This window comes from Chrysemys picta, chromosome 2, assembly GCF_011386835.1.
Source record: "Chrysemys picta bellii isolate R12L10 chromosome 2, ASM1138683v2, whole genome shotgun sequence".
Taxonomy (NCBI): domain Eukaryota; kingdom Metazoa; phylum Chordata; order Testudines; family Emydidae; genus Chrysemys; species Chrysemys picta.
In genome coordinates, this window is record NC_088792.1 from 12,639,951 (window position 1) to 12,663,344 (window position 23,394).

Genomic DNA, 23,394 nt, shown 5'->3' on the forward strand with positions numbered 1-23,394 from the left:
GATTGATATAGTGCAACTTGTCAGAAATCTCTGGGACACAGAGAGGTTTAAATGTTTTTTTTTGTCTCAGGCCACACAACAGGGAATGCTCCAAAGCTCATTGAAGTCAATGGAAATCTTTGGAAAGATTTCATCAGCCAGTCGGTCAGTGATAGAACCTGCAGTAGAATATGGGAGCATAACTTCCTGTCGTCTGCCAGACTCTCCCTCCCGAAAAATACAGATGAGAGAATTCTAGATGCCAGCCCAGGCATTTCTCTAAGAACAAGCTGTCTTCCACTCTTTGGACAGTAGACGACCTCAAATAATAAGACCCAACCACCATCCTCCCACCCTCTCCACTACATGGTGAGAAACTAGTCATTCCTTTTGTGTTACAGGGCCCAATGTGCTATAAAGAGAAGAATGATGGCTTCATTTATATTAAACCAACGTATATAAATCTAGCATATGTGTCCAATGGCAGACAGTAAATGTCAATATATCTACAGGTCCTTCATTAAACATCACCAGTGTGAGGCAAAGCATTTGTGGAAGAGTCTCATTACACTTTCCCTTTGTATATTCCCCGTGGGAAAGTTTCCTTGTGAAATGATTTTTGATTTTACTGTTTGGGAATAAACAAGAAGGTTTTTTTTTTCTAAACTCAATTAAAACTGAGTAAACAAATCCTTTTTAGAAGCATGTTTGGAGCACTTAATTATACAGATAAACTATTTGTTACCTCCTTCATTGGCAACTTGTAATGGGAATTGGGTGCCTACCTGCTCTTTGTGCCTATGACAATCTCCCCCAGTATGTGGACACTGGAACAACTATCTGGCTTTGTACAAACACCACAGTGTGGGCACTTGCTGATTGCCTTGAAGTAGCATTAGTTTTATATTTCTAAACCCAAGCTCCAATGAAACTGAAATCTTCCTTGGAATTAAGGGGATATTCAGAGACTTCTCAAACCCAAGGTAGTTTATACCTTTAAACTCTCCTTTCTAAAGGTAAAATTTGGCCATTTATATTCAGAATAGGCTTCTGGAGTGAAGGCAGCAACTTCTGCTCTCTCATTTCTCTGCCCTGATCATCAATATAGAAGCAATATCAGAAAAAGGGTTAAGGGCCAAATTCTGCCTCCATTACATCCATGTCACCTCTGTCTATTCTATTCAGGTTCTCAGATGGTCCACATCACCATATATTGTCTTTAGAAAAGGGATCAGGGAGAGAACATGGGAGTGAGAGTGAATACCAGCAGTAATAAGAGAACTGTGCTGCTAGTTGGAAGGGTCCAAGAACGGAGAAAGACTGAATGTCTGAGGTGTAGATTGTTTTCCCAGTGGAGCCCAGGATACAGCAGGATTTCTAGGCCGCATCCCCTAACCCAAGTGGTGGATTACAGACCTCCACCTCTTAGGGGAGAATAACTTTGTTGAGATATTCAGACACTTTTCCCCTCTCATTTATTTATGTGTCTATTTATTTTTCTGTCCAAGATAGAGGACAGGCCCCGTGTAATTGATTTAATGGAATACGATGCTGTCCTAAACTCAGATTTCATTGTCTTCAGTGGAGCTTTACCCACTTACCATCAGCTCTGAATACAGTTCTGAATTTCAATGTAATTATTTATTTTTCATTGGGATTTTCCTTTTAGAACACATGGTATCAGGTTCTGCTCCCATTCCCACCTATGTAAATCCAGAGGGGATTTACTGAGTTCTTATTCTTATTGCTATTAGATTATTATTTCTATTTGTATTGGGGCAGCACCTAGGAGCCCTTGTCATAGACCCAGGCCCGCATTTTGCTAGGTGCTGTACAAACACACAACCAAAATTATAAAAGCAAAAGACAAGCTCTGTCCCTGAGAGCTTATAATCAAAATATAAGGCAAGAGACAACAGGTGGAGACAGACCAACAGGGGAGCACAAGGAAACAATGAGACAATTTGGATGTACAAAATAAATGTCATTTCTCAAAAATGAAATTTGCATCATGATACCTATTTTTTTTTTTAAATCCTGGGATGACAGATTCCTAAAATGGCTAATGAAGATCACGTTTACATTTTGAATTTTTTTATCGGCCTTTGTCTGTTAGTATGACCTTTTGTTATCTAGAGTTTCCAGTTAAACTAGAGAGTGGGAAAGCAAACACTCATTGACTATAAATCACTGTGAAAAAAGCAGGAAACTTCTATATGAGAACAGGAAATTTTCTAGAGCTGTTTTTTCCTCCTTTAAAATTTGTGAACTAATCTTATGCTCAGAGAGAGAAAAAAGGGTTGTCATAGATTTGTCTTTATACAACTCTGATTCCTGCATTTTCTAGGATTCTCTTATCCTTTAAATAGCTGCCATCTTCCATCCACCTGGAAAGCCACATTTTTGGCTGGCATAAGTGGACACAGCTCCATTGACTTCCATAAAGTTTAACCCATTTACACAAACAGAGAATTGGCCCCAGAGACTTTCATTACCTCCATCCTGCCTTTCACCAGAAAGACCTCTTCCCCTCCCCATTTATTCCCTCATGTGCCAGATTCCCAGTCTGGATCGATACAGATAGCTACTTTTTTCATGCTAGTGAATCTCAACTGGATTTGTCTCATCCCTAGAAATGAAGGCTTGGTATCCCTGCATGGCCTGGAGCAAGTTCCACCTACACACAGCTCTGCCAGGGCATCTCTTCCAGTGAAATCTGTGCTGCTTGTCCTAGGCCTGCCCTGAGCCTAAAGTGAAAGATGCCAAATCAAAGATTCTAGAAAGTAACGTTCACTGCTTGGTCACAAAATAGCCCGGGTGGTGGCAGAGAGAGTTTCCTACAAATCGTAGCCAACACGTCTCAACTTTAGAACTGAAAACTCTAGAACAGAAAACAAATTTCACCAAAGATTTTCAGGAAGTGGGGCGGGGGGGAAGAGGAAGTTCTGGTTTTTCACTGAGGAAAAAAAAATCATCAAATATGTTCCGGACAGTTCTGCTCACTCTTAAATTGCTGGGACCTCCTCAAGGGGTTAAAAAGATTACACATTTCCTTTTAGTAGCTTGAACAAAACTAATAGGTATGATTAGGTCTATTGTATCTTATTCTTATGCAAGTCTATAGATTTTCTCCCACAATCTGAAGTCATAGAATAATATTGTGCATTTAAATAGCACATTTATTCCGAGGATTTCACAGCACTTTCCAAACAGGAATGTTTAACTCCTCCTAATACTCTAGCCACCACCAGGAGTCCACTTCCGGGCATAAAACATCCTCAGGAGAGCTCTATTCTAAGCCTAGGGACTGGACTGGTGGGTGGATGGTCCCAAAAAGCGATTCTAGAAGCCAGGGATTGCTACGCCCCTTTCTCCCATCCCCACCCACTGTACTATGAGCCAGGGTGCGGTTTAGCAGCTGCCACTGCAGCTCTGTGACATTTAAGGAGCTCCCACACCGAGGAAATCTTCAAGTGGCCAATTCAGCTGGTTTTATGGCTGCTTCGCCCTATTGGATAGGAGCATTATCATACTGTAGGTTCAGGGCCATCATGTCAATTATGTTTGCTTAAGAAGGCGTCATGAGGGGATAGTTCCATGCATTAAACAGATGTGTTGATTTGGGTGGACAGTCAGAGTTGTTTTATAGCCTTACGAGATCTGCTAGTCCTAATTAACACCTCCAGACAAAGCGTATTCCCTAGACACTATGCATGTTGTACAAGGATCTCATGTACTTAGTGATAAGGCTATCTCATAAGTATAGTAGAGAAAAAAGCTGGATGAGGTAATATCTTTTACCGGGGGGAGGGATAGCTCAGTGGTTTGAGCATTGGCCTGCTAAACCCAGGGTTGTGAGTTCAATTCTTGAGGGGGCCACTTGGGGATCTGGGGCAAAATCAGTACTTCATCCTGCTAGTGAAGGCAGGCAGCTGGACTTGATGACCTTTCAAGGTCCCTTCCAGTTCTAGGAGATGGGATATCTCCATTAATTAATTAAAAACAACTTCTGTTGGTGAAAGACACAAGCTTTTGAGCTAACACAGAGCTCTTCTTCAGGTCTGGGAAAGATGTTCAAAGTGTTACAGCTAAATCCAATGCATTCCATCTTTTATTTAGCTGCGACGCTCTGAGGACCTTTCCCAGATGCAGACCTGAAGAAGAGCTCTGTGTAAGCTTGAAAGCTTGTCTCTTTCACCAACAGGAGTTAGTCCAATAAAACATATTACCTCTCTAATATCCTGGGAACATCACAGCTACAACAGCACTGCAAATAATTATAAGTATAGTGTCTTTTACTAAAAGGGGTTTCAAAATACATATATCGGGTGTGACTCGCCCATCGCAGAGAACACAGGACATTTCTGGGGTGGTAGAGAGCAGCTATGCTGCATCAGAAACACTAATCACTAATTTTTAGGTGGGGAAGGAAAGAATAGCTTCTCCAAGTAAAACCGCATCAATACTCTAAAGAGGTAACACAGCCAGGAAATAATAACTCTCCCGTTCTTCCTAAATTAACTATAACATTTACCCCAGGGCGCCAGTTGTATGTCTCATTCAGAAGATGGATCTTCTCTCACTATGGAAACAAGTTTCTAACATAGCAACACCACTGCAGTTTTCAAACAAGTGATTTTCTTGTGCTCTGTATCTTATCAGTCACCCATCTCCCTGGCCGAATGCTGTTATGTATGCAGGGATCATTTTGCCCACTACTGAAATGCAGCCACCTCTGGAGTGCACTACAGCAGCTATAGTGTGTGTTTAATAGTGCAGAACATAACAACACAACAGCCTAGGCCAGCAAGAGAGAGAGAATACTGGGTTTAACTGAAACCACAGGGGGAATTTAGGTATGCAGAATGTAATTTCTTAGGTTGAAATTTGACCAGGGTGCAAGGACTTAAGTCTTTGTCTTATAAAGAGTGTCATGCCCTCTATAATGTCTGTAAGAAGGCCAGACCTCAGATGTATGTCTCATCTGTCCAGTGGCACCTCCAGGAGTCCAATACTCCATAGCACGAGGCTGGCTCAGAGGAAAAAATGCTGCCTACTCATTCACCATCCTTGATTTTCTAAAACACTGGGGTTTTCTTTGTAAGTCCCACCACCCAACTCCTGACCCAATCTGATTTCGTTTAGTTTAAGATTGGATGAGATCACAGTCTGAGGGTGTGGTCATAATGAAAGAGGGAAACAGGAAAAACTGAATCATCACAGCAAAACATACACAGAAGCCACTCCTGGCACATTGGTTATAACACAGCTCTGGTCTTTCTGAGGCTTTCTCTAATCTGTGATAAGAGCTGTGTGAATAACCAATTCTTTGGTTTGGTGGCAGAACCAAAAAAAAAAAAAATTATTTCAGGTCCACCCAACGCTAAAATGTTTTCAATGTTTCAATGAACAAAAAATAGGACAAAAGTTTGACCCAAACCCAAAACATTTCATTTCATTTTCAAGGAGGTTTTTTCAAGTTTTTTCAAAAAGACAACTGAAGTAAAATTCAAAACAAAAAGTCATTTGACATTGAAAAATTGAAATGATTTGTTTAGAAAATATCAAAACAATTTCTCGGGCTGATAAATCCGTCCTAGTGCTGAACAACACTCAGAGACCACTGCTTGTTCTCCTCAGAGAGTTACTTGCCTTGAGCACATGCGGAGGGATTTGTCCTGTAATGGCAAAGTGCTGGGGAAGGGGGGGGGCATGAAAGTAGCGGTTACTGCCAAGCACTGATCCTGCTGTGGTGAAGAGCTAATGTTGTGGTGAAGCACCCTCCTTCCTCTTTTGGGCAAGACTTTTGAGTCATCTCCAAGCCTGGTTAACCAGACAATATAAAACCATTTTGCATCCCAGCTTGTACATTCATGCATCTGCCACTGTTGATTCATCTGTGAAACAGCCTATTTGACTATAGGTGTGGCAGAGGGACTATCCATTAGAGAGAAAGTCCAAAGCACACTCGAGGAACAACATGCAGTGAAACCCATACAAAAGTACACCTTTATTAGTGTGATCCCTTAGGAGACTGCTCCAAAATATCTCCGAACATCCTGGTCTGGCTTTGTTCCAAAGACATCTCCTTTATGTAACCAATTTCTGTCAGCCCACTGCATGCGCCCTTAAACCAGAGTTGGTTGTATTTATTCTTCTTGTTTTTCCTCCTCTGTCTAGATTAATCTCCTCTAGTACTCATGTTTATTTTCCTACCTTTAAATTCTTTTTCACTTAATTTAAGGCAGAATTATCACTAATTTTTCAAACTTGAAGAAAGGTCTTAGAACAAGCAAGGAGCTTGTTTGCTAAGCTTCTCAGTGGGGTTCTCTGCGGCTTTAATAAGTGTACAAAGCCACATAAAGTGCAGTAAATTAGGAACTCCTGAAGCAGTGCATACATCTTTCACAATCTTATAATTTCAGCCATAGGGAAAATTGACTTAAAATTGGCATCACATATTTTACGGCAATCTGGTAAAAGTGTTGAGATAATCATTGATGGGCAGCAAATATCTCGACTACCGCAGTTATCTGACCACATATCAGTTGCCTCTTGCCTGCTTGTTGACCATTAATAGTCTGTTTAGTGTAAGTAAATTACACGTTAACAATCCCTAGTTTACAGATCTGTCGCAAACGTAGAATAGTCAGCTACATTCAAAAGCCAAGGCTGTGTCTTGGATGTACTCTGCTCTTACAGTTCTAATATGTGGAAACTAGTCTGGGGCGAGAAGCTGAAATTATCCACACACACACAAAAAAGATGCAAGATGATGGAAAGAGATGCCTGCTCTGAACTGCAAACAGATACCTTTCCTGTGTTAACACTGTGTCATGGTTAAAGACTGACAAAGGAGGGCCAGATTTTTAGAATTGCACATACCCAGCTTGTCTCTTACTGTCCCTCAGCATTACTGTCTGATTCAAAACTTGCTGAACAAAATACATGTATTTTCCTTGATGTCAGTGGCTTTTGGATCAGGCCCTTTTAATGTAGTCATCTTAGTGTAACACCGACAGACCCCGGTCATCGGCGGGCAGGATCGAATCTGGTATTTCTGGAGTTAAATGCACGAACCTCAAGCCATACGGCTCTTAGCTAAGGCTGTAGCGCAAACCCATTAATCTCCTAGTGGTCGCGGGTGCTATTAGAGGGGACAGAACACCACACCCAGCAGGTGTGTGGGTTACATTAGCACCATATAGTACCTAAAAGTAAACCCTTTAAAGGAGTTTAATACCTTTCCCTGCTCCCTCCACCCTCTTTCTCTGCACCTTTGCATCTCTCTTGGTGTGTTTTGTTATACCTGCTGTCATTTTGCTTAGCTTGCTTGCATTGCTTTTTGTCTGTTTGGTTTGCTGGTGGTAGGCAGTGAGGCTCACTATTACCACGATGCATACCTGCAGGTCTGAGACCGCGTGTGCACAGCAGGTTGTCTAGTCACTCACACTGGTCATGTGCAAATGTGCTTGCACTTCTTTTTTTTTTTTTTGGCTCATAAAAACGTGAAAATTTGACCCTAATAAAAGCTGATGATGTTACAACAGAAACCACTCCTCTAGGAACCGTAGCCCAACCTAAAAGCCTCTTCTTTTTTCCCACACATTCAGATTAACGTATCCTCTCATTCCCACTGAAAGCACAAGCAGCTGAAGCTGTTGGCAATAATGTAGGTTCTGTCCCTTCCCTATTGTACTCTAGTTAAGGGGGGGCCATTGTACAGAGGCAGATCTACATTGTTTCTGCTTATCTTCTGTTTAAGGACGGATCCAGCCTGCTCTGAGGCTTGACCTGTGTTTTCTTTCCCATGTGACCTATCATGACAGGTTCTGAAAAACCTTCTTGTCAGGGCAGCTGCTGGGCTGTTTTCCCCCTGCACTGAACTTAGCCACTCTGCCAATCTGGACTTGCCAGTGGGAAGTGAATAAACTTGTTTTCCTCTCTATTTCTCTCACAGGGAAAACAACAGCTGCTGCTCTCCCCATCTCCAGGGAGATCCCCCCACCGAGACTCCAGCCAGAACATTTAGCACTGAATGAAAAATCATTTCTTCTGAATATTTGACAATGAAGACCACTGACACCCATGCTCGGGATGATAGGAGTCACCTTAGAGAGCTACATTAACTGCAGGATTAGGGTGCTGACCAGTGTCCTGGACAAATTCCAATGTGGGGATATGGTCACATATGGTGCTAGACCGGGGTGGGCAAACTTTTGGCCCGAGGGCCACATCTAGGTGGGGAAATTGCATGCAGGGCCACGAATGTAGGGCTGGGGCAGGGGATTGGGGTGCAGGAGGGAGTGTGGCGTGTAGGAGGGGGTGCGGTGTGCAGGAAGGGGCTCAGAGCAAGGGGTTAGGGTGCACGAGGGGGTGCGGAATGTGGGAGGGGGCTCAGGGCAGGGGTTGGGGTGCAGGGAGGGGTGCAGGGTGTGGGAGGGGGCTCAGGGCAGGGGGTTGGGGTGGAGGGAGGGGTGTGGAGTTCGGGAGGGGGCTCAGGGCAGGGGGTTAGGGTGCAGGGAGGGCTGCGGAGTGTGGGAGGGTCTCAGGGCAAGGGGTTAGGGTGCACGAGGGGGTGCGGAGTGTGGGAGGGGGCTCAGGGCAGGGGGTTGGGGTGCAGGGAGGGCTGCAGAGTGTGGGAGGGTCTCAGGGCAAGGGGTTAGGGTGCAGGGAGGGGTGTGGAGTGCGGGAGGGGGCTCAGGGCAGGGGGTTGGGGTGCAGGGAGGGGTGTGGAGTGCGGGAGGGGGCTCAGGGCAGGGGGTTGGGGTGCAGGGAGGGCTGCGGAGTGCGGGAGGGGGCTCAGGGCAGGGGGTTAGGGTGCAGGGAGGGCTGCGGAGTGTGGGAGGGTCTCAGGGCAAGGGGTTAGGGTGCACGAGGGGGTGCAGAGTGTGGGAAGGGGCTCAGGGCAGGGGGTTGGGGTGCAGGGAGGGATGCAGAGTGTGGGAGGGGGCCCAGGGCAGGGGGTTGGGGTTGCAGGGAGGGGTGTGGAGTGCGGGAGGGGGCTCAGGGCAGGGGGTTGGGGTGCAGGGAGGGCTGCGGAGTGTGGGAGGGGGCCCAGGGCAGGGGGTTGGGGTTGCAGGGAGGGGTGTGGAGTGCGGGAGGGGGCTCAGGGCAGGGGGTTGGGTGCAGGGAGGGCTGCGGAGTGCAGGAGGCGGCTCAGGGCAGGGGGTTGGGGTGAGGGTGCAGAGTGAGGCAGGGGTCTCAAGGCAGGGGGTTAGATGCGGGGTGTAGGAGAGGTTCAGGGTGTGGTCTCCGGCCCAGCGCCACTTACCTTGAGTGGCTCCGGGGTGTCAGTGGTGTGCAGCGGGGCTAAGGCAGGGTCCCTGCCTGCCCTAGCCCCGTGCTGCTCCCGGAAGCAGCTGGCACCATGTCCCTGCGGCCCCTGGGGGAAGGGGGGGCAGAGGGCTCCACATGCTGCCCTCGCCTGCGGGTACTTCCCCTGAAGCTCCCATTGGCCGCGGTTCTCCGTTCCCGGCCAATGGGAGCTGCGGGGGGGAAGTACCCGCAGGCGAGGGCAGCGTGTGGAGCCCTCTGCCCCCCCTTTCCCCAAGGGGCCGCAGGGACATGGTGCCAGCTGCTTCTGGGAGCGGCGTGGGGCCAGCAATCCCTCGGGCCGGATCCAAAGCCCTGATGGGCTGGATCTGGCCCATGGGCCGTAGTTTGCCCACCCCTGTGCTAGAGCCATAAAATACCCTGTTTTTTTCCCTGCAGGGTATTCTCTTCCCCTAAAAGCACAAATTCCATTGAATTCCACTGAGTTCCTGTAAAGATTCAGAGGCTTCCTTCCTGCAGGGCAGGTGGAATTTTTAAGGCTCCTGGGGTAAAATCAAGTTCCATTGAAGCCAATGGCAAAATTACCATTGATTCCACCCCGACACTTTGCACATGCCATTAGATTTAGTACAAACATTGGCTGGCTGGGAGGGCAATAGGAGTAAAATGATGGCTCATTTGGGGAAAAAAAATAGCCCCTGATTTTGTGGTATATTGCCTAAACCACTTTCTCTCAAGGAATGGTTCTTTCCCTCTCACAGCCAGCCTGTATTTGCTTTATTACCCCTGTAGACTTTTCTCCCTGCCTTCTTGTCATTCCAGCCCTATCTTCCCAGTCTTCCCCCTGCCTCCCAAACACTTCTCTTTGGGGTCCCCGTCTCCCAGCTCCCCTGCCTGTGCAGTGTGTGTAGCACCCTCATAACTTGGGGTTAGTCAGAGAAACAAACGGGGTTTTGTCTGGTGTGACATATCCACCCAACAACAGTCCAGGTTCACCCAGGTTTGGGGTGAACCAGTGCACGAGGGTTTCATGGCTGGCCAGTGTGCAGATGGGGAAATCCAAATGCTAACACTCTGGGAAACAGACCACCCGCATTTAATGACAGCTGGCAGCGAGGTGTTTGCAGGAGACCTCTTTGGTTACATGTGCTTTACTCCTGCATGGTCTAGTTCCCTCTGGCACTGGTTTCAGAGGGAAAGAGTACATACCATTTTTAGACCGTGATCCAAAGCCTATTGAAGTCAATGGAAAGACGCTCATTTATTCCCAGGGGCTTTGGGTCAGGCCCATAATTATTATCAAAATTTGGAAGCTGAGTGGATAGATGGATCATCATATCCCCTGTAACCACAGATTCCACAGAGGTAAACAAGCAACTAATATTGCAATGGAGCATGAAGGCTAGTGACACCCACTTGTTACTCTGGAGTAACTTATTAAATACCAACTTTTACTGTATTTCTCATAATTTTCATTGTAGTTGCCTATGACGCCTCAGCATGTTAAACCACATTACATTATTTGTTCATTTAATACTCTTTGACTTGTTCTGTTTGTTTTCTCTTGCCTATAAAGGGGTTGCCTATAGCAAAAGACGCATTCTGATCTAAACCTTCGCTTGCAAATATGCCCCGTGAATTAAACTGGGTGCTGAATATTAATGTCAAAAACTGCAACCTTAAATTCTTTATATGGGAGGGAACGTCCAGAAGATTTATAATAAGTGCAATTTGCAGAATCAGATGGAGTAACTAGCCATAGGGGAAATCCCAGTTTTAATATTCCTGTAGGTAACACTAACGAGGTGTTTGTGGCTATGGACTGACATTGAAAATAGGCTCATTCTAAGCCAAACAAATGCTTAAAGATATGTGTATCCATTTAATGGCCACTCTGGTCGAATGCCAGTATTTTAAGGAGGAACAGCTGCACTGAAATGATCTGAGCAGCTTTAATGAAATGACTGTCCACAGTCACACCGCCACAAACATCTGGCTGTAAAAGTATTGAAACCAGGGCTCCTATTATAGACAGTTGCCTCACCTCCTCTTGGCCAGAGCAATGCAGAATTCAACATTTCCATAAGTGTATTTATAAACAAACAAAAACACAAGAAGTGGCAACGGTGACTCGGTGTCAGAGAGCAATTCAGCTCTCAGTGTAATGCAACGGGTACATTTCACTGTAGATTTTTGACAGGATTTCCTTTGCTACAGATCTCCCTCCCCCCACCTTTTTCTCTCTGTGTTTAATTAGGTACCTGTGTTCTTAGCATCCATCCTGGGGTTATCTGAGCCCCTAATTAGGTAGCCTATACAGAGTAACCTGAAAACAATACAAATATATACTCATCTATACACCTTAAATGGCATCACCAGAAAAGATATGTAGACTGAGATTTTCAAAGTCTGCTAAGGGATTTGAGTACCCAATTGCCAATAATTTTAATGGGAATTGGGCATCTAAATCCTTTAGGCAACTTTGAATATCTCATGCTTGACGTACAAAAGCAAACACCAACCTAATGTGATTCCAGTACCCACCAGCATATGACCTTGTTTCAGGAAAAAAAGAGGACCTTCTCTTTGATCTCTGTCTTATCGAAGATGGTTTATATATCCTTAATCTCACAGAGGTCACTGTACTAGCAAGTGACAGCATGAGCCCTAAAAACTTGATCCTATGGCAATTGAAGTCAAGGCAAAAGCTCCCGTTGACTTCAGTGGGCTTTGGATGAAGCCCTATTTTAAACACGTTTTCCTGCATTCTGCCTGCCTGCCTCAAACAATCCCCAGACACCAGATTGCCCTCCTCAGTAGGTTATTGGTCTTACATTAAAACTTCTGCTTGAAAGTGGGAAAGAAAAGGTGATCGGCTTACCGCATTGAGCCCAAGGGAGTTGTTTGGAAGAGATGAAGTGACTCCAGAAAGAATCGCCGTGGCTACCACTGCTCCTAGGCACTGGGCAACGATGTACATGAAAGCCTTCAAGAGGCTGATCTGACAGCTCAGCAGAAGACCCAGGGTCACCGCTGGGTTCAGGTGGGCACCGCTGATGTGGCCCACACTTTGTGCCATGGTTGCAATCGCGATTCCAAAAGCCAGCGAGACCTTCACATTGTCTTGAGTGGCTGTGGCTGTTCTGTTGCCGACTACAGGAAAATTGTAGCCCAGTGCTGAGCCGATGCTGATAAAAATAAAGAGGCTCATGGCTAAGAACTCAGCCACTACTGCCCTCCAAAACATTTTCTTTTTGAATTCACTAGCCATCTTTTCTCTCTCTCTCTCTCCCTCCCTTCCCCTGCTTGATATTTCTCTTTTAAGGTCTGAGGAGGAAAGCTGAAGAAAAAACAGAGTTCTTGGATTATTTATAGGGCTTTGGGTGGTCTGTAGGAGGAAAGGGGTGTTACACAAAAGGAGGAAAGAACATCTACATAGATTGATGTAAGGCACTACATGCGTGCCAAAGTTTTTTCTTCTCTTTTTTTTTCCCCTCTCTTCCCCTCCCCTCAGAGACTCCGATCTCTGCTGCCGTTTTTAAGAGGCTTTTTAAAATCCTTATAAAAGAGTGCTTAGGGGTGCCTCAGGAGTTTTACCATCATTTGGTTACCCTCTATGTGCATGCAAGTTGGGCTGCAAGGTTTTACAGGATTTCTCCCTCTTTGGACTCAGCCAAAAAACAAGGTATCTGGGCAGGCTTGTGTTTTAATCGGTCTCAGTTTCAGCAGAGGCTGGCTGTGACAACTGAAAGTGGGTAAATGAAACCGACAGCTAAAAGTGCACTCCAGAGACTGTAAAGATCCCATTGTATCGTATTTTAAACCAGGCAGGCAGTGTCAATTTTGCTATCCCAGTGTCAATCTAAAATAACTTGACTGAAGTAATTTGGAGGCTTTAAAAATGTGTAACTATGATCAGAAATGATTCAGTTGCAGACAATGGAGTTATTCTGTTTTTTATTGGTGTAATTGAGATCCGAATCTGGCACAATGTGAGTGTGTGTGTTGCACTTGTTGCTTATGTGCTTGTAATATATATAACTATATACATATATATATATATAACAAATAGCCTATATTCTATACACCCATATTATGTCCTTGTAAGGACAGTTAGGGTCTCTCAAATCTTCCCCAGTTGACACCCCTATTAGCAGTAAATAAGCCACTCTGGGATCTACTTGCCCAAGTCCTGCAGAGAAAGTAGTATACACACTTTTCTTTAACCCTTCTCTTCCAAAGGGCAGCTGTCCTTGCTGTCACCAGGGAGACTGGCTTCTGCTGCTGCAGATAAACAGTCCTGGCCAGAGAGGGAGACGAAAACGATGTGCTTTATTTTGCATAGGGAATTCATCTTCCAATGATGCCCAAACATCTTTAAGTGCAAAAGGTCTAAGAGCCTCGGCTGTTACCGCTTTAAGACCCGTGTAATTCCATTGGTTTAACTCCCTGCGTTATCAGATCTATGTGCACTTTAAAGTCTGGCAATTCACTGTTCTCTAAGTCAAAGTCTCTTCGTTTTTCAGATACTGGCTTCAAAGTTTTTATGTGAGTTGATCCTGATTCAGGGGGTGGGGAAAAAAATTTAAAACCAGCCTAATTTTTTCCTTCTTCTTAAAAAAGAAGAAAAAAAGCTTACTATAAATATGTATTGCTGTAAATTTCTAAATCATATCTACACGCCATTTGAGACTTTTAAACTGGCACAGCACGTACTATGTATATGAAAAAAGAAAAATAAACCCACCACTGACAGATACGCACACAGATAATGTTATACAGTCAAGGAGGTTTTGTATAAAGAGCTTTTAAATCTTATTTAATGTAAAATGCTGACTTTTTAAAAAAATCAAAATCCAGATGCTAAACTGTTTGCAATCTATTGTACTGTGGTCTTGTACCTTCTGTTCAGCAGACATGCTTGGTTTTCTTTATGACAGGCTTTATTTCTTAGTATTATATAACACGCCTATACACCAGACCTGCATCAATGAAACAAAAAACAAAAAAAGAAAAAATTAGAAATTAATCCTTGGTGTTATCTTTCTGATTGCAGTAAGGGTTAATATGACCCACAAACAAAACAGACACCAAATTAAGCCACCCACGTGCAGCAAGGGCAATACAGCACAGAAAATTAATTCAGTATTAGCTACAGTTTAAACAATGGACTTTCTCATGTGCAGCATCTTTCTCACAAACTGCCTCCCAAACCAATTTAACGTTAGATAAGGCATTTAGAGTTATTGCCTCCTTGTTTCCTCGAGCTCCCCCTCTGTCCACTTGCATCCACCTGTCTCTTGTCTTTTACTTAGATTGTAAGCTCTTTGGGCCTGTTTTTGTTCTGGGTTTGTACGATGCCTAGCACTGTGGGGTTCTGGCCCATAACTGGAGTTCCTACATGCTATCCCAGTGCAAACAAACAAAACAAACAAACAAACAAATAAATAATACAGAGTTACAGTACAAAAGCTGGTAGCAGTCGGAGAAGGAATTTATGAGATACAGGCAGGGGAAGAAATCTATATTTTCAGATGATACCTCTGGAATATTATGATATACCATTCACAGCTACGATCCTATATTATCTGCCTCAAATCCCACCTGCATAAAAGTCAGAGTGTTTAAGGTCAGAAGGGACCAGCACATCAGCCTGACTTCCTGTATACAACAGGCCACTAAATCTCACCCACCACCCCTGCAGTGAACCCAACAACCTGAATTAGATCAAAGTATTACAGCCCTCAGAAGACTAAAATATTGTGTGCCACAAGTAGAGAACAGAAAGCACTGCGGTGTACCAGTGCCCGAGGCCCCTGCAATGGCAGGGAATTGATTTGCTCTGATATACCCAGATCCTAGCGAGCAACCCCACCTCTCCTGCTAAATAATTAATGTAGTACAGTGTTAAAGCACACTAGGGAACCTTCTGTGCACACCAGCAGGGTCTACACAGACCAATTAATGTGCACCATGTTAATATAGTTTAGAAATCACAATCCATAGTCCGCATTACTGCTCCAAGCGGACAAACCCTCAGAAAACAAATGAGTTCATTTGCTTCATGCAAGAGTCTGTTCTATCATCCCTGATATGCTTAATTGCTCAGATATCCCTACCATTTGAATGAGAAACATGATACTGGGCTCTCATTTAAAATGTGTTTTCGTCTGTCCACAAAGTGAACATTGCATCTCTGGGAATTTTCCACTTATGTGAAGGGAGTGTAAAGACAAAGGTGGGGGTGGGGATGCACACTGTCCCGAAGGCCCAGGTGATCAGAGTAAAAAGGCACACTTCGTTCAGCAAGCTACAGTTATTCTTTAGAAGGAGTAGAATGATCCCGTGACTTTACCAGCCAAACATTTTCAGGCATGTCGTGATGTGACTGGCCCTTCAATGGGAGGTGGGTCCACCCCACCTGACACGTTTAGCTCACCTCCCCAGATGGAAATGGACATGGAGAAAGTGAGCAATATCACCACAGCTCATGTGGCTTCATCAGGCCTCCAGATAAGAGGATCCTATAGAGAGTCAGAGAGAGAGAGGGAAGATACCAGATAGGAAGCCGTGGGAGTTGCTGCTTGATAGAGAGCAAACCTGCTAGTGGAAAGCCTCAAGTGCCAAGACTAAGGAGCCCTACAGCCAGGGTTGTGGCTGGGAGTTCTCAAGTTTCCTTGTGAACTTTGTTAATAAACCTAGACCCCACATGCTAAGCCTCCCCTGGTCCAGCTGCTGATGACCCACCTGGGCTGTGGTGGCCCCATCTGCACTCCGTCTCTTCCCCTCCCTGCTCCGCCCCTTTCCCGACACCCCCACCATCCGCCACTGCCTGGTGATTCCCTCCTCTCCTCCACTCCACCCCCCTCATCTCCAGAGGTCCCTGCCGCTCGCCACGTCCCTTCTCTCCTCCACCCTTTTCCCCGTGAACCCCCCCTGCTGTGGCCCTTCTCTCCTCCTCCCCCTACCCCTATGACACACCCTCGCCACCCACCACTTGTTGTGTCCCTCCTCAACCCCCCACCCCTATGGGGGATGGGGGTGGAGGAGAGGAGGGATTCAGTGAGCAGCAGCGGGGGGTGCTGAGCGGGGAGGGGGCTGAGCAGGGGAGAGGGTGGGGCCTGGGGCAGAGTGGGGCGGGGCCTGGGGCAGAGCAGGAGTGGAGTGTGGGCAGGGCCATGGGCGGAAGAGGTGGGACAGGGAACGAGGCTCCCCCAGGAGAAGCTTCACCCGTCGCCCAAGAAAGGGTGTTTCTTGACAAATTAAAGGCTATGTTTAAATTATTGGGGAGCTCATGGGGGGAAACTGAGGCAGTGGTTTGCCCCCAAGCCAGATCTGATAGGCGGTGCAGCTATAGTGGGTAATTAGCAATTGCTCTGGTGATTTTACTACACACAGCATTGGAGCCACTGACAACTCCTCCCGACTGTCCAAAGGCAGCGGCAGCAGAGTTGGGCCTTCAGTATGGGAGTTCACTATATGCTTTTTATTATAAATCCAAGCTGTGCTTTGGTCCAGATTCTGCTCGCAGTTACACCAGTGTTTAGCCGGAGTAAATCCACCGATTACAGTGTTAATCCAGATTTACACCACTGGGACTGAAATCAGGTTGCTGGCCCTTTGTTGGCTTCAGCTTGTGAAGTGAACAGGTATCCCTCGTAGGGTGACCAGATAGCAAGTGTGAAAAATCAGGACAAAGGTAGAATCAGGACATCTGGTCACCCTAATCCCTCTCCTACTTGTTAAGGTAGCAGTAACTAAGTCCATTTATACATGCCCAGCAAGTTCTGTGGGCCTTTACTGAATCATAGAATATAGGGTTGGAAGGGACCTCAGGAGATCATCTAGTCCAACCCTCTCCTCAAAGCAGGACCAATCCCCAGACAGATTTTTACCCCAGATCCCTAAATAGCCCCTTCAAGGATTGAGCTCAAAACCTTGGGCTTAGCAGGCCAATGTGCAAACCACTGAGCTATCCCTCCCTCCATATAGTACTATATTGTTACACACAGAAAGCCTAACTTTTCCTATTCCTCCTTCTTCATGCTACTTGGGTGCCAGCAAAAAGGGTATTTAGAGCTCAGGAGAGACAGTCACCCTGATTCCACTTCTGGTGCCACAAGGGCCCAGGACTGCCAGTTGCAGGAACCTGCTCTGCTCCTGAAGCCCCAGGATGGAGCAGATCTGGTACACACTGACTCTTCTAAGTATTTAGCTGCCAAACGCCAATGAGTGTCTACTGAACATATGCAAACTGTGATTTTTCAAAGGCTTGTAGCTTGGCCAAATTTGGGTGGTTTTTCACAGGAATGCCAAAAGGCTTATCAGTGAATTAGGGTGATCCAAATGTCAAGTCACTGCTCCAAAGCCTGGAGGCGCTAGAGAGTCTCTATAAAACAGCTGTAAGGCTTTTTTTAAAGATGGGCATCATGAAGTATTTTCCCCTAGTCTTGTTCTTGGAAATGGCAGAACCATTTTTGCTGAAAGTTTCCAAAAAAAAAAAAAAAAATTCAGCGCAAGGCAGACACCCAGCATGGAGCATTTCAGCCCCAATGGTTAAGTTGGCAAAGACTGAGAATGCAGTATTATGCTGGAGAGCATTGGGCAACCTTAACCGTAGGTGGTTCTAAGAGCTCTACTTATAATAATTATTATTTTTTTAGCATTGGCACTGGTTGGTCCTACATATGAAGGCATAGAAGACATGGTCCCTGCCTCAGTGAGTTTACAGTCATAACGGGAAAACAGTAGCGGACAAAGGCAGCCTAGAGTTTGCCAATGTGCACCAGTAGTAGTGTTTTTTGTGGTGTGAACACCTGGACAGAGAACACCTGGACAGAGAACTGGCCTCTGGACAGTCATTTCCACACTCAACAGTTTCTGAGTAATAAAAGACAGACCTGAAGAAGGGCCAACTTCTTTGTGAGCGCAAGGGGGTGAAACACCCCTGTATTTGACAGAGCTGAGCCCTTTTACCACCAGTGGAGAATTTGGGCCAATAAGTGCCCAGAATTATTGTATAATAGATTGCTTCTCATGAGGCATCTGATGGACATTGTCCTCAGATGTCACCTGTGTGGTGCTCTGCTCTGTTCAATGATGATAACAGTCGGCTGCGTGCGTGTGTGTTCTCCCTGTGTGCTGTCCCAGCTCTGCACAGATCGCTGGCACAGCAGATCTCGAGTGAACCGCCCTATGACCACAGAGTCTAATAAGGTACGAAGGCTCCCGGCCAGGTTTATTGTCAAACGAAGAACAGTCTCTAGTCTCCGGACCAGATGTCTACAGTTCTGCTAGTACATATGTGCTCCCTGACAATGGACCAGCTCAGCCAGTGGTGGGATTTGCCACTGCCCCCTAGGCCAGACAAAGACATCAACTCAGGGATGCATTCTTATACACAGGTACAAACAGGTTACGACTCATTGAATGCACTGAGATACAGCCCCTCTATGCATTAGGGTGTTGCCTTTCTCCTGGTACAGGTTGGTTCGAACAAACAAGTCTATCGATCATACTGTCTATCCATCGTATTGTCATTTCATATTGTCTATCCATCATATTGTCCTTTCATATTGTCCTTTTATACTGTCTTTTGGCTGGGTCTGCCTGTTCCTTGTTATCTGTGTGGGATGTGTTCGTACCAGGCTGTTCTGGTGCCATCCTGGCATACGTTCATCTTATTAGGGCTTACATGTGTATACGTGCTTTTAGCAGCCTTCCTCTTGCCAACTTCTGTGAGTAGGTCCTGCCTCTGGCTCACAGCCTAACTTTGCTTTACGTTAGCAACGTCTTGACCATTACTTCAGTTCAGGCCTCAGGCTCATACCGGGCCTCTGATACCAAGGGTTTATGTCTCAGCGCCTCATCTTACTACATTCCCCCACATTTTGTCTTTTTATGGGGAGGATGTTTACCCATCATCCCAGAAAAGCATAATGCATGGACTGAAGATAACCCAATGGGCTAAACACTGTTATGAGGTCACCTCATTTTACCATCCATACACTCATGCCCCATCTGTCCTTAGTCTGCATATTCCTTCGTACAACTGGTAGACAGATTTTATTATCCAATTATTTTTTAGTCCCTTATGGTGGCCTGGGAATGTTAGGCCTGGAACCATGACTGGGAAATGTAGTATTATGATTGAGCCTTAGAGGCACGCCCAAATAATATACACCTCTACCCATATATAACGCGGTCCTCGGGAGCCAAAATATCTTACCATGTTATAGGTGAAACCGTGTTATATCGAACTTGCTTTGGCCTCGTGCATTTCCATTATTAATAGTCAGCAAACATGCCTGGCCCCGCCCCCTATCCGACCCCCACCTACTTCCCACCCCCTGACTGACCCCTCAGAACCCCTGACCAATCCAACCCCCCTGCTTCTTGTCCCCGACTGCTCCCTCCAGAGATCCCCCCGTCCCTAATCATCCCCAGGACTCCCACGCTCTATCCAACACCCCCATTCCCCGTCCCCTGACCGCCCCACCCCCAGAACCTCTGAACCATCCAACCCCCCCTGCTCCACTCCCAGAGACCCTCTGCCCCTTATCCAACCCCTCGGCCCCGGCCCAGCACTCTTAACACACCGCTCAGAGCAGCGTGTCGGAGCCAGACATGCTGACACGCTGATCCGCTGGAGCGCACAGCCCCACCCCCAGAGCGCTGCTTTACCGCGTTATATCCAAATTCTTGTTATATCGGGTCGTGTTATATCGGGATAGAGGTGTATATGAATAATATGCATATGGCATATATATTTGTAGCGTATATGGGTATATATGTATGGTATGTATGTGTACATATGACACCGCCTTATGGCCAAGCATAACCATGCTTTTCCAGTCTGGTGTTGTACTCTGACCCTTTTACTTTGGTGACACAGATAGAAACACACTCGTATTAGGGCAATTGCGGTTATCACTTGTATCATCATTAGTAGTAGGAGAAGTAAAACAGAAATTTGGAGCAGTGACACTACAAATCAGGCCTTTATATATATATATAAATGTCTTGTAGTTAGTTACCACCCATTATGGGTCACCTTAGTGCTTGTTGTCACCCTCTGGTAAGCTTTGCTGGGCAGGAAACAGGAACATCTAGCTTCTCTGTTCCATGGATTACATTGCCCCGGGATACACCACCAGTTGACGTAGAGCCAGCTGTTTTTATGGATGTTGTTTTCCAGATAACTTACTGACTGGACAGTAACCAATTTATCAAATAGTGCTGTGTCAGTATTGGTATCCAGACACTGAGCAAGATTGTTTTGAATAACATGTGTCTTAGTTAGGCTGCAGTGTCAGTAACCCAACTTCTGACGGGTACTGAGGGTACTAGGGAATCTGTTTACCCAATTGTAGTTACTGTGTAACTTAATTTATTTACCATTTTGTTTTTTCCTTGCCTTCGTGTTGTTTGCTGCCATTCATTTGTTGATTTTTACCTGTGTGTTGGTTAAACAGTTTAGCAAGGTTATGCACATTGTAAATGTTCTACAGCGATAATACAATGCAGCAATAGTACAACGATAATACAATAGTACAGCAATAATACAGTTATTTTTACACAGTAACCAAGTTGAAATTAAATGACAGTTTATCCTGGTCCAGCTAGTGGTTTTTAGCTGATTGTTAAATTAATTGTCCATATATGGTAGATAGAGGTGTATTTATTTATGCAGCACTTCATTTTTCTTTTCTTGATGCTTGGGGGTTTCTTCACTGTATACAGCTATCTTCTGGTGTCTTTGTGGTGTGATATCTTCTGGTGTCTTTGTGGTGTGATATCTTCTGGTGTCTTTGTGGTGTGATATCTTCTGGTGCCTTTGTGGTGTGATATCTTCTGGTGTCTTTGTGGTGTGATATCTTCTGGTGCCTTTGTGGTGTGATATCTTCTGGTGTCTTTGTGGTGTGATATCTTCTGGTGCCTTTGTGGTGTGATATCTTCTGGTGCCTTTGTGGTGTGATATCTTCTGGTGTCTTTGTGGTGTGATATCTTCTGGTGCCTTTGTGGTGTGATATCTTCTGGTGCCTTTGTGGTGTGATATCTTCTGGTGTCTTTGTGGTGTGATATCTTCTGGTGTCTTTGTTCTTAAGTTGGTTAATATAATAAAGTTTTGGTTTGTTTGTTTTTACATTTCTCTTGTTTTTAGTGGATCACGTCGGGGTCACCAGTGTCGTCAGACGTTACCGGTGTGGTGCTCTGCTCTGTTCAATGATGATAACAGTCGGCTGCGTGCGTGTGTGTTCTCCCTGTGTGCTGTCCCAGCTCTGCGCAGATCGCTGGCACAGCAGATCTCGAGTGAACCGCCCAATGACCACACTCTCATAAGGTACGAAGGCTCCCGGCCAGGTTTATTGTCAAACGAAACACAGTCTCTAGCTCCCCGGATCAGATGTCTACAGTTCTGCTAGTACATATGTGCTCCCTGACAATGGACTGGCTCAGTCAGTGGCAGGATTTGCCACTGCCCCCTAGGCCAGACAAAGACATCAACTCAGGGATGCATTCTTATACAGGTACAAACAGGTTATGCCTCATTGAACGCACTGAGATACAACCCCTCTATGCATTAGGGTGTTGCCTTTCTCCTGGTACAGGTTGGTTCGAACAAACAAGTCTATCCATCATACTGTCTATCCATCGTATTGTCATTTCATATTGTCGATCCATCATATTGTTTATCCATCATATTGTTTATCCATCTTATTGTCCTTTCATATTATCTATCCATCATATTGTCTATCAATCATATTGTCCTTTTATACTGTCTTTAGGCTGGGTCTGCCTGTTCCTTGTTATCTGTGAGGGATGTGTTCGTACCGGGCTGTTCTGGTGCCATCCTGGCATACGTTCATCTATTAGGGCTTACATGTGTATATGTGCTTTTAGCAGCCTTCCTCTTGCCAACTTCTGAGAGCAGGGCCTGCCTCTGGTTCACAGCCTAACTTTGCTTTATGTTAGCAATGTCTTGACCATTACTTCAGTTCAGGCCTCAGGCCCCATACCAGGCCTCTGATACCAAGGGTTTATGGTCCTCATCTTACTACAGACATAAAGCCAAATTCACCGTGGAAAAGCAGCAGAGACTTTGGTTCTGGTTTGCTTTTCAGGTTGTATCTCTGCAGTTCTAAGAATATGGCCACAGTGTCCATCCCGTGAAATATAAAATGGAGTAGGACACAATAACACTGGAGAATTTCTTACTCCAAAATGTCTTCTCGTGACTAGCCTGACACAGCCACCTGAATCCGGATGTAAGAGCAGATAGGAGCTGCACTGCCAGGATTTAATAGATCAGGAAGTACTATATGATCCCTTCATTTTTCTCCTCTCGTGTGACATGACAATAGCAGGAGTTATTGTCTTCAAACTGATATAGTAGCACAAGTGCCTTGTAAAACAGTCCATGCTAGGCATCAACACTGACTTGCATCCTCCATTAAGGCACATGTGACATGTTTCTTGGACCCTTAAACCCAGGAAGGGGCTGGTGTCAGCCAGGAGATCTTCAGCACTCAGCCAGCTCTCCTGACAGACACCTCTTCACCTGAGGGAATGGAGTAGATTGCAGCAGAGAAAGGCTATAGCTGCCCGTACTGCACCTGGATATCCATCCTTTGTCTGGGGGCAGATTCTTGCCTCCACTCAGGAAAATTCAGGGAGTGGAAGAGCCCAGGGGGGAAACCTCTTGCAATGGGGAAAGTGGGGCGCATGACCTGCTGCCTGCTTGTAGACTACAGGGAACTGACAGGAATGCCAATGTCCTGACCAATATCCATTGGTATGTCCACTGCCAGGATTCACACAACACATGTTGGCAGGCTTCACTGGTAAGCAATTTTGGCGAGAGATAGCGAGTGGGAACAAGAACCGACTAGCCTCATCCATGAGAAGAGTTAGGAAACAGCCTGATTCTCCTCCCCGTGGGCCCCTCCAGAGGAGTTGTTATTATTTATTATTTGTATTATGGTAGCACCTAAGAGTCCCAATCATGGACCAGGATGCCATTGTGCTAGGTGCTGTACAAACACAGCACAAAAAGACAGTCCCTGCAGGTATGTGTATTATTTTTTATAGCTATGTCTTCCACAGCATTCCATTTCTCCAGCAAGCTGGGAAATGCCA

General features: G+C 45.5%; 1 protein-coding gene across 1 annotated transcript in view; it reads right to left on the reverse strand.

The window, feature by feature from the left end:
* Window positions 1–13,043, reverse strand: part of AQP1 (aquaporin 1 (Colton blood group)) — a 28,228-nt gene extending 15,185 nt beyond the window's left edge. The window contains exon 1 of the mRNA XM_008170771.4: window positions 12,137–13,043. Within this exon, the coding sequence (XP_008168993.1) occupies window positions 12,137–12,526 (390 nt within the window). The 5' untranslated portion in view covers window positions 12,527–13,043. The remainder of the gene's footprint in view (window positions 1–12,136) is intronic.
* Between the last annotated feature and the right edge of the window lie 10,351 nt (window positions 13,044–23,394).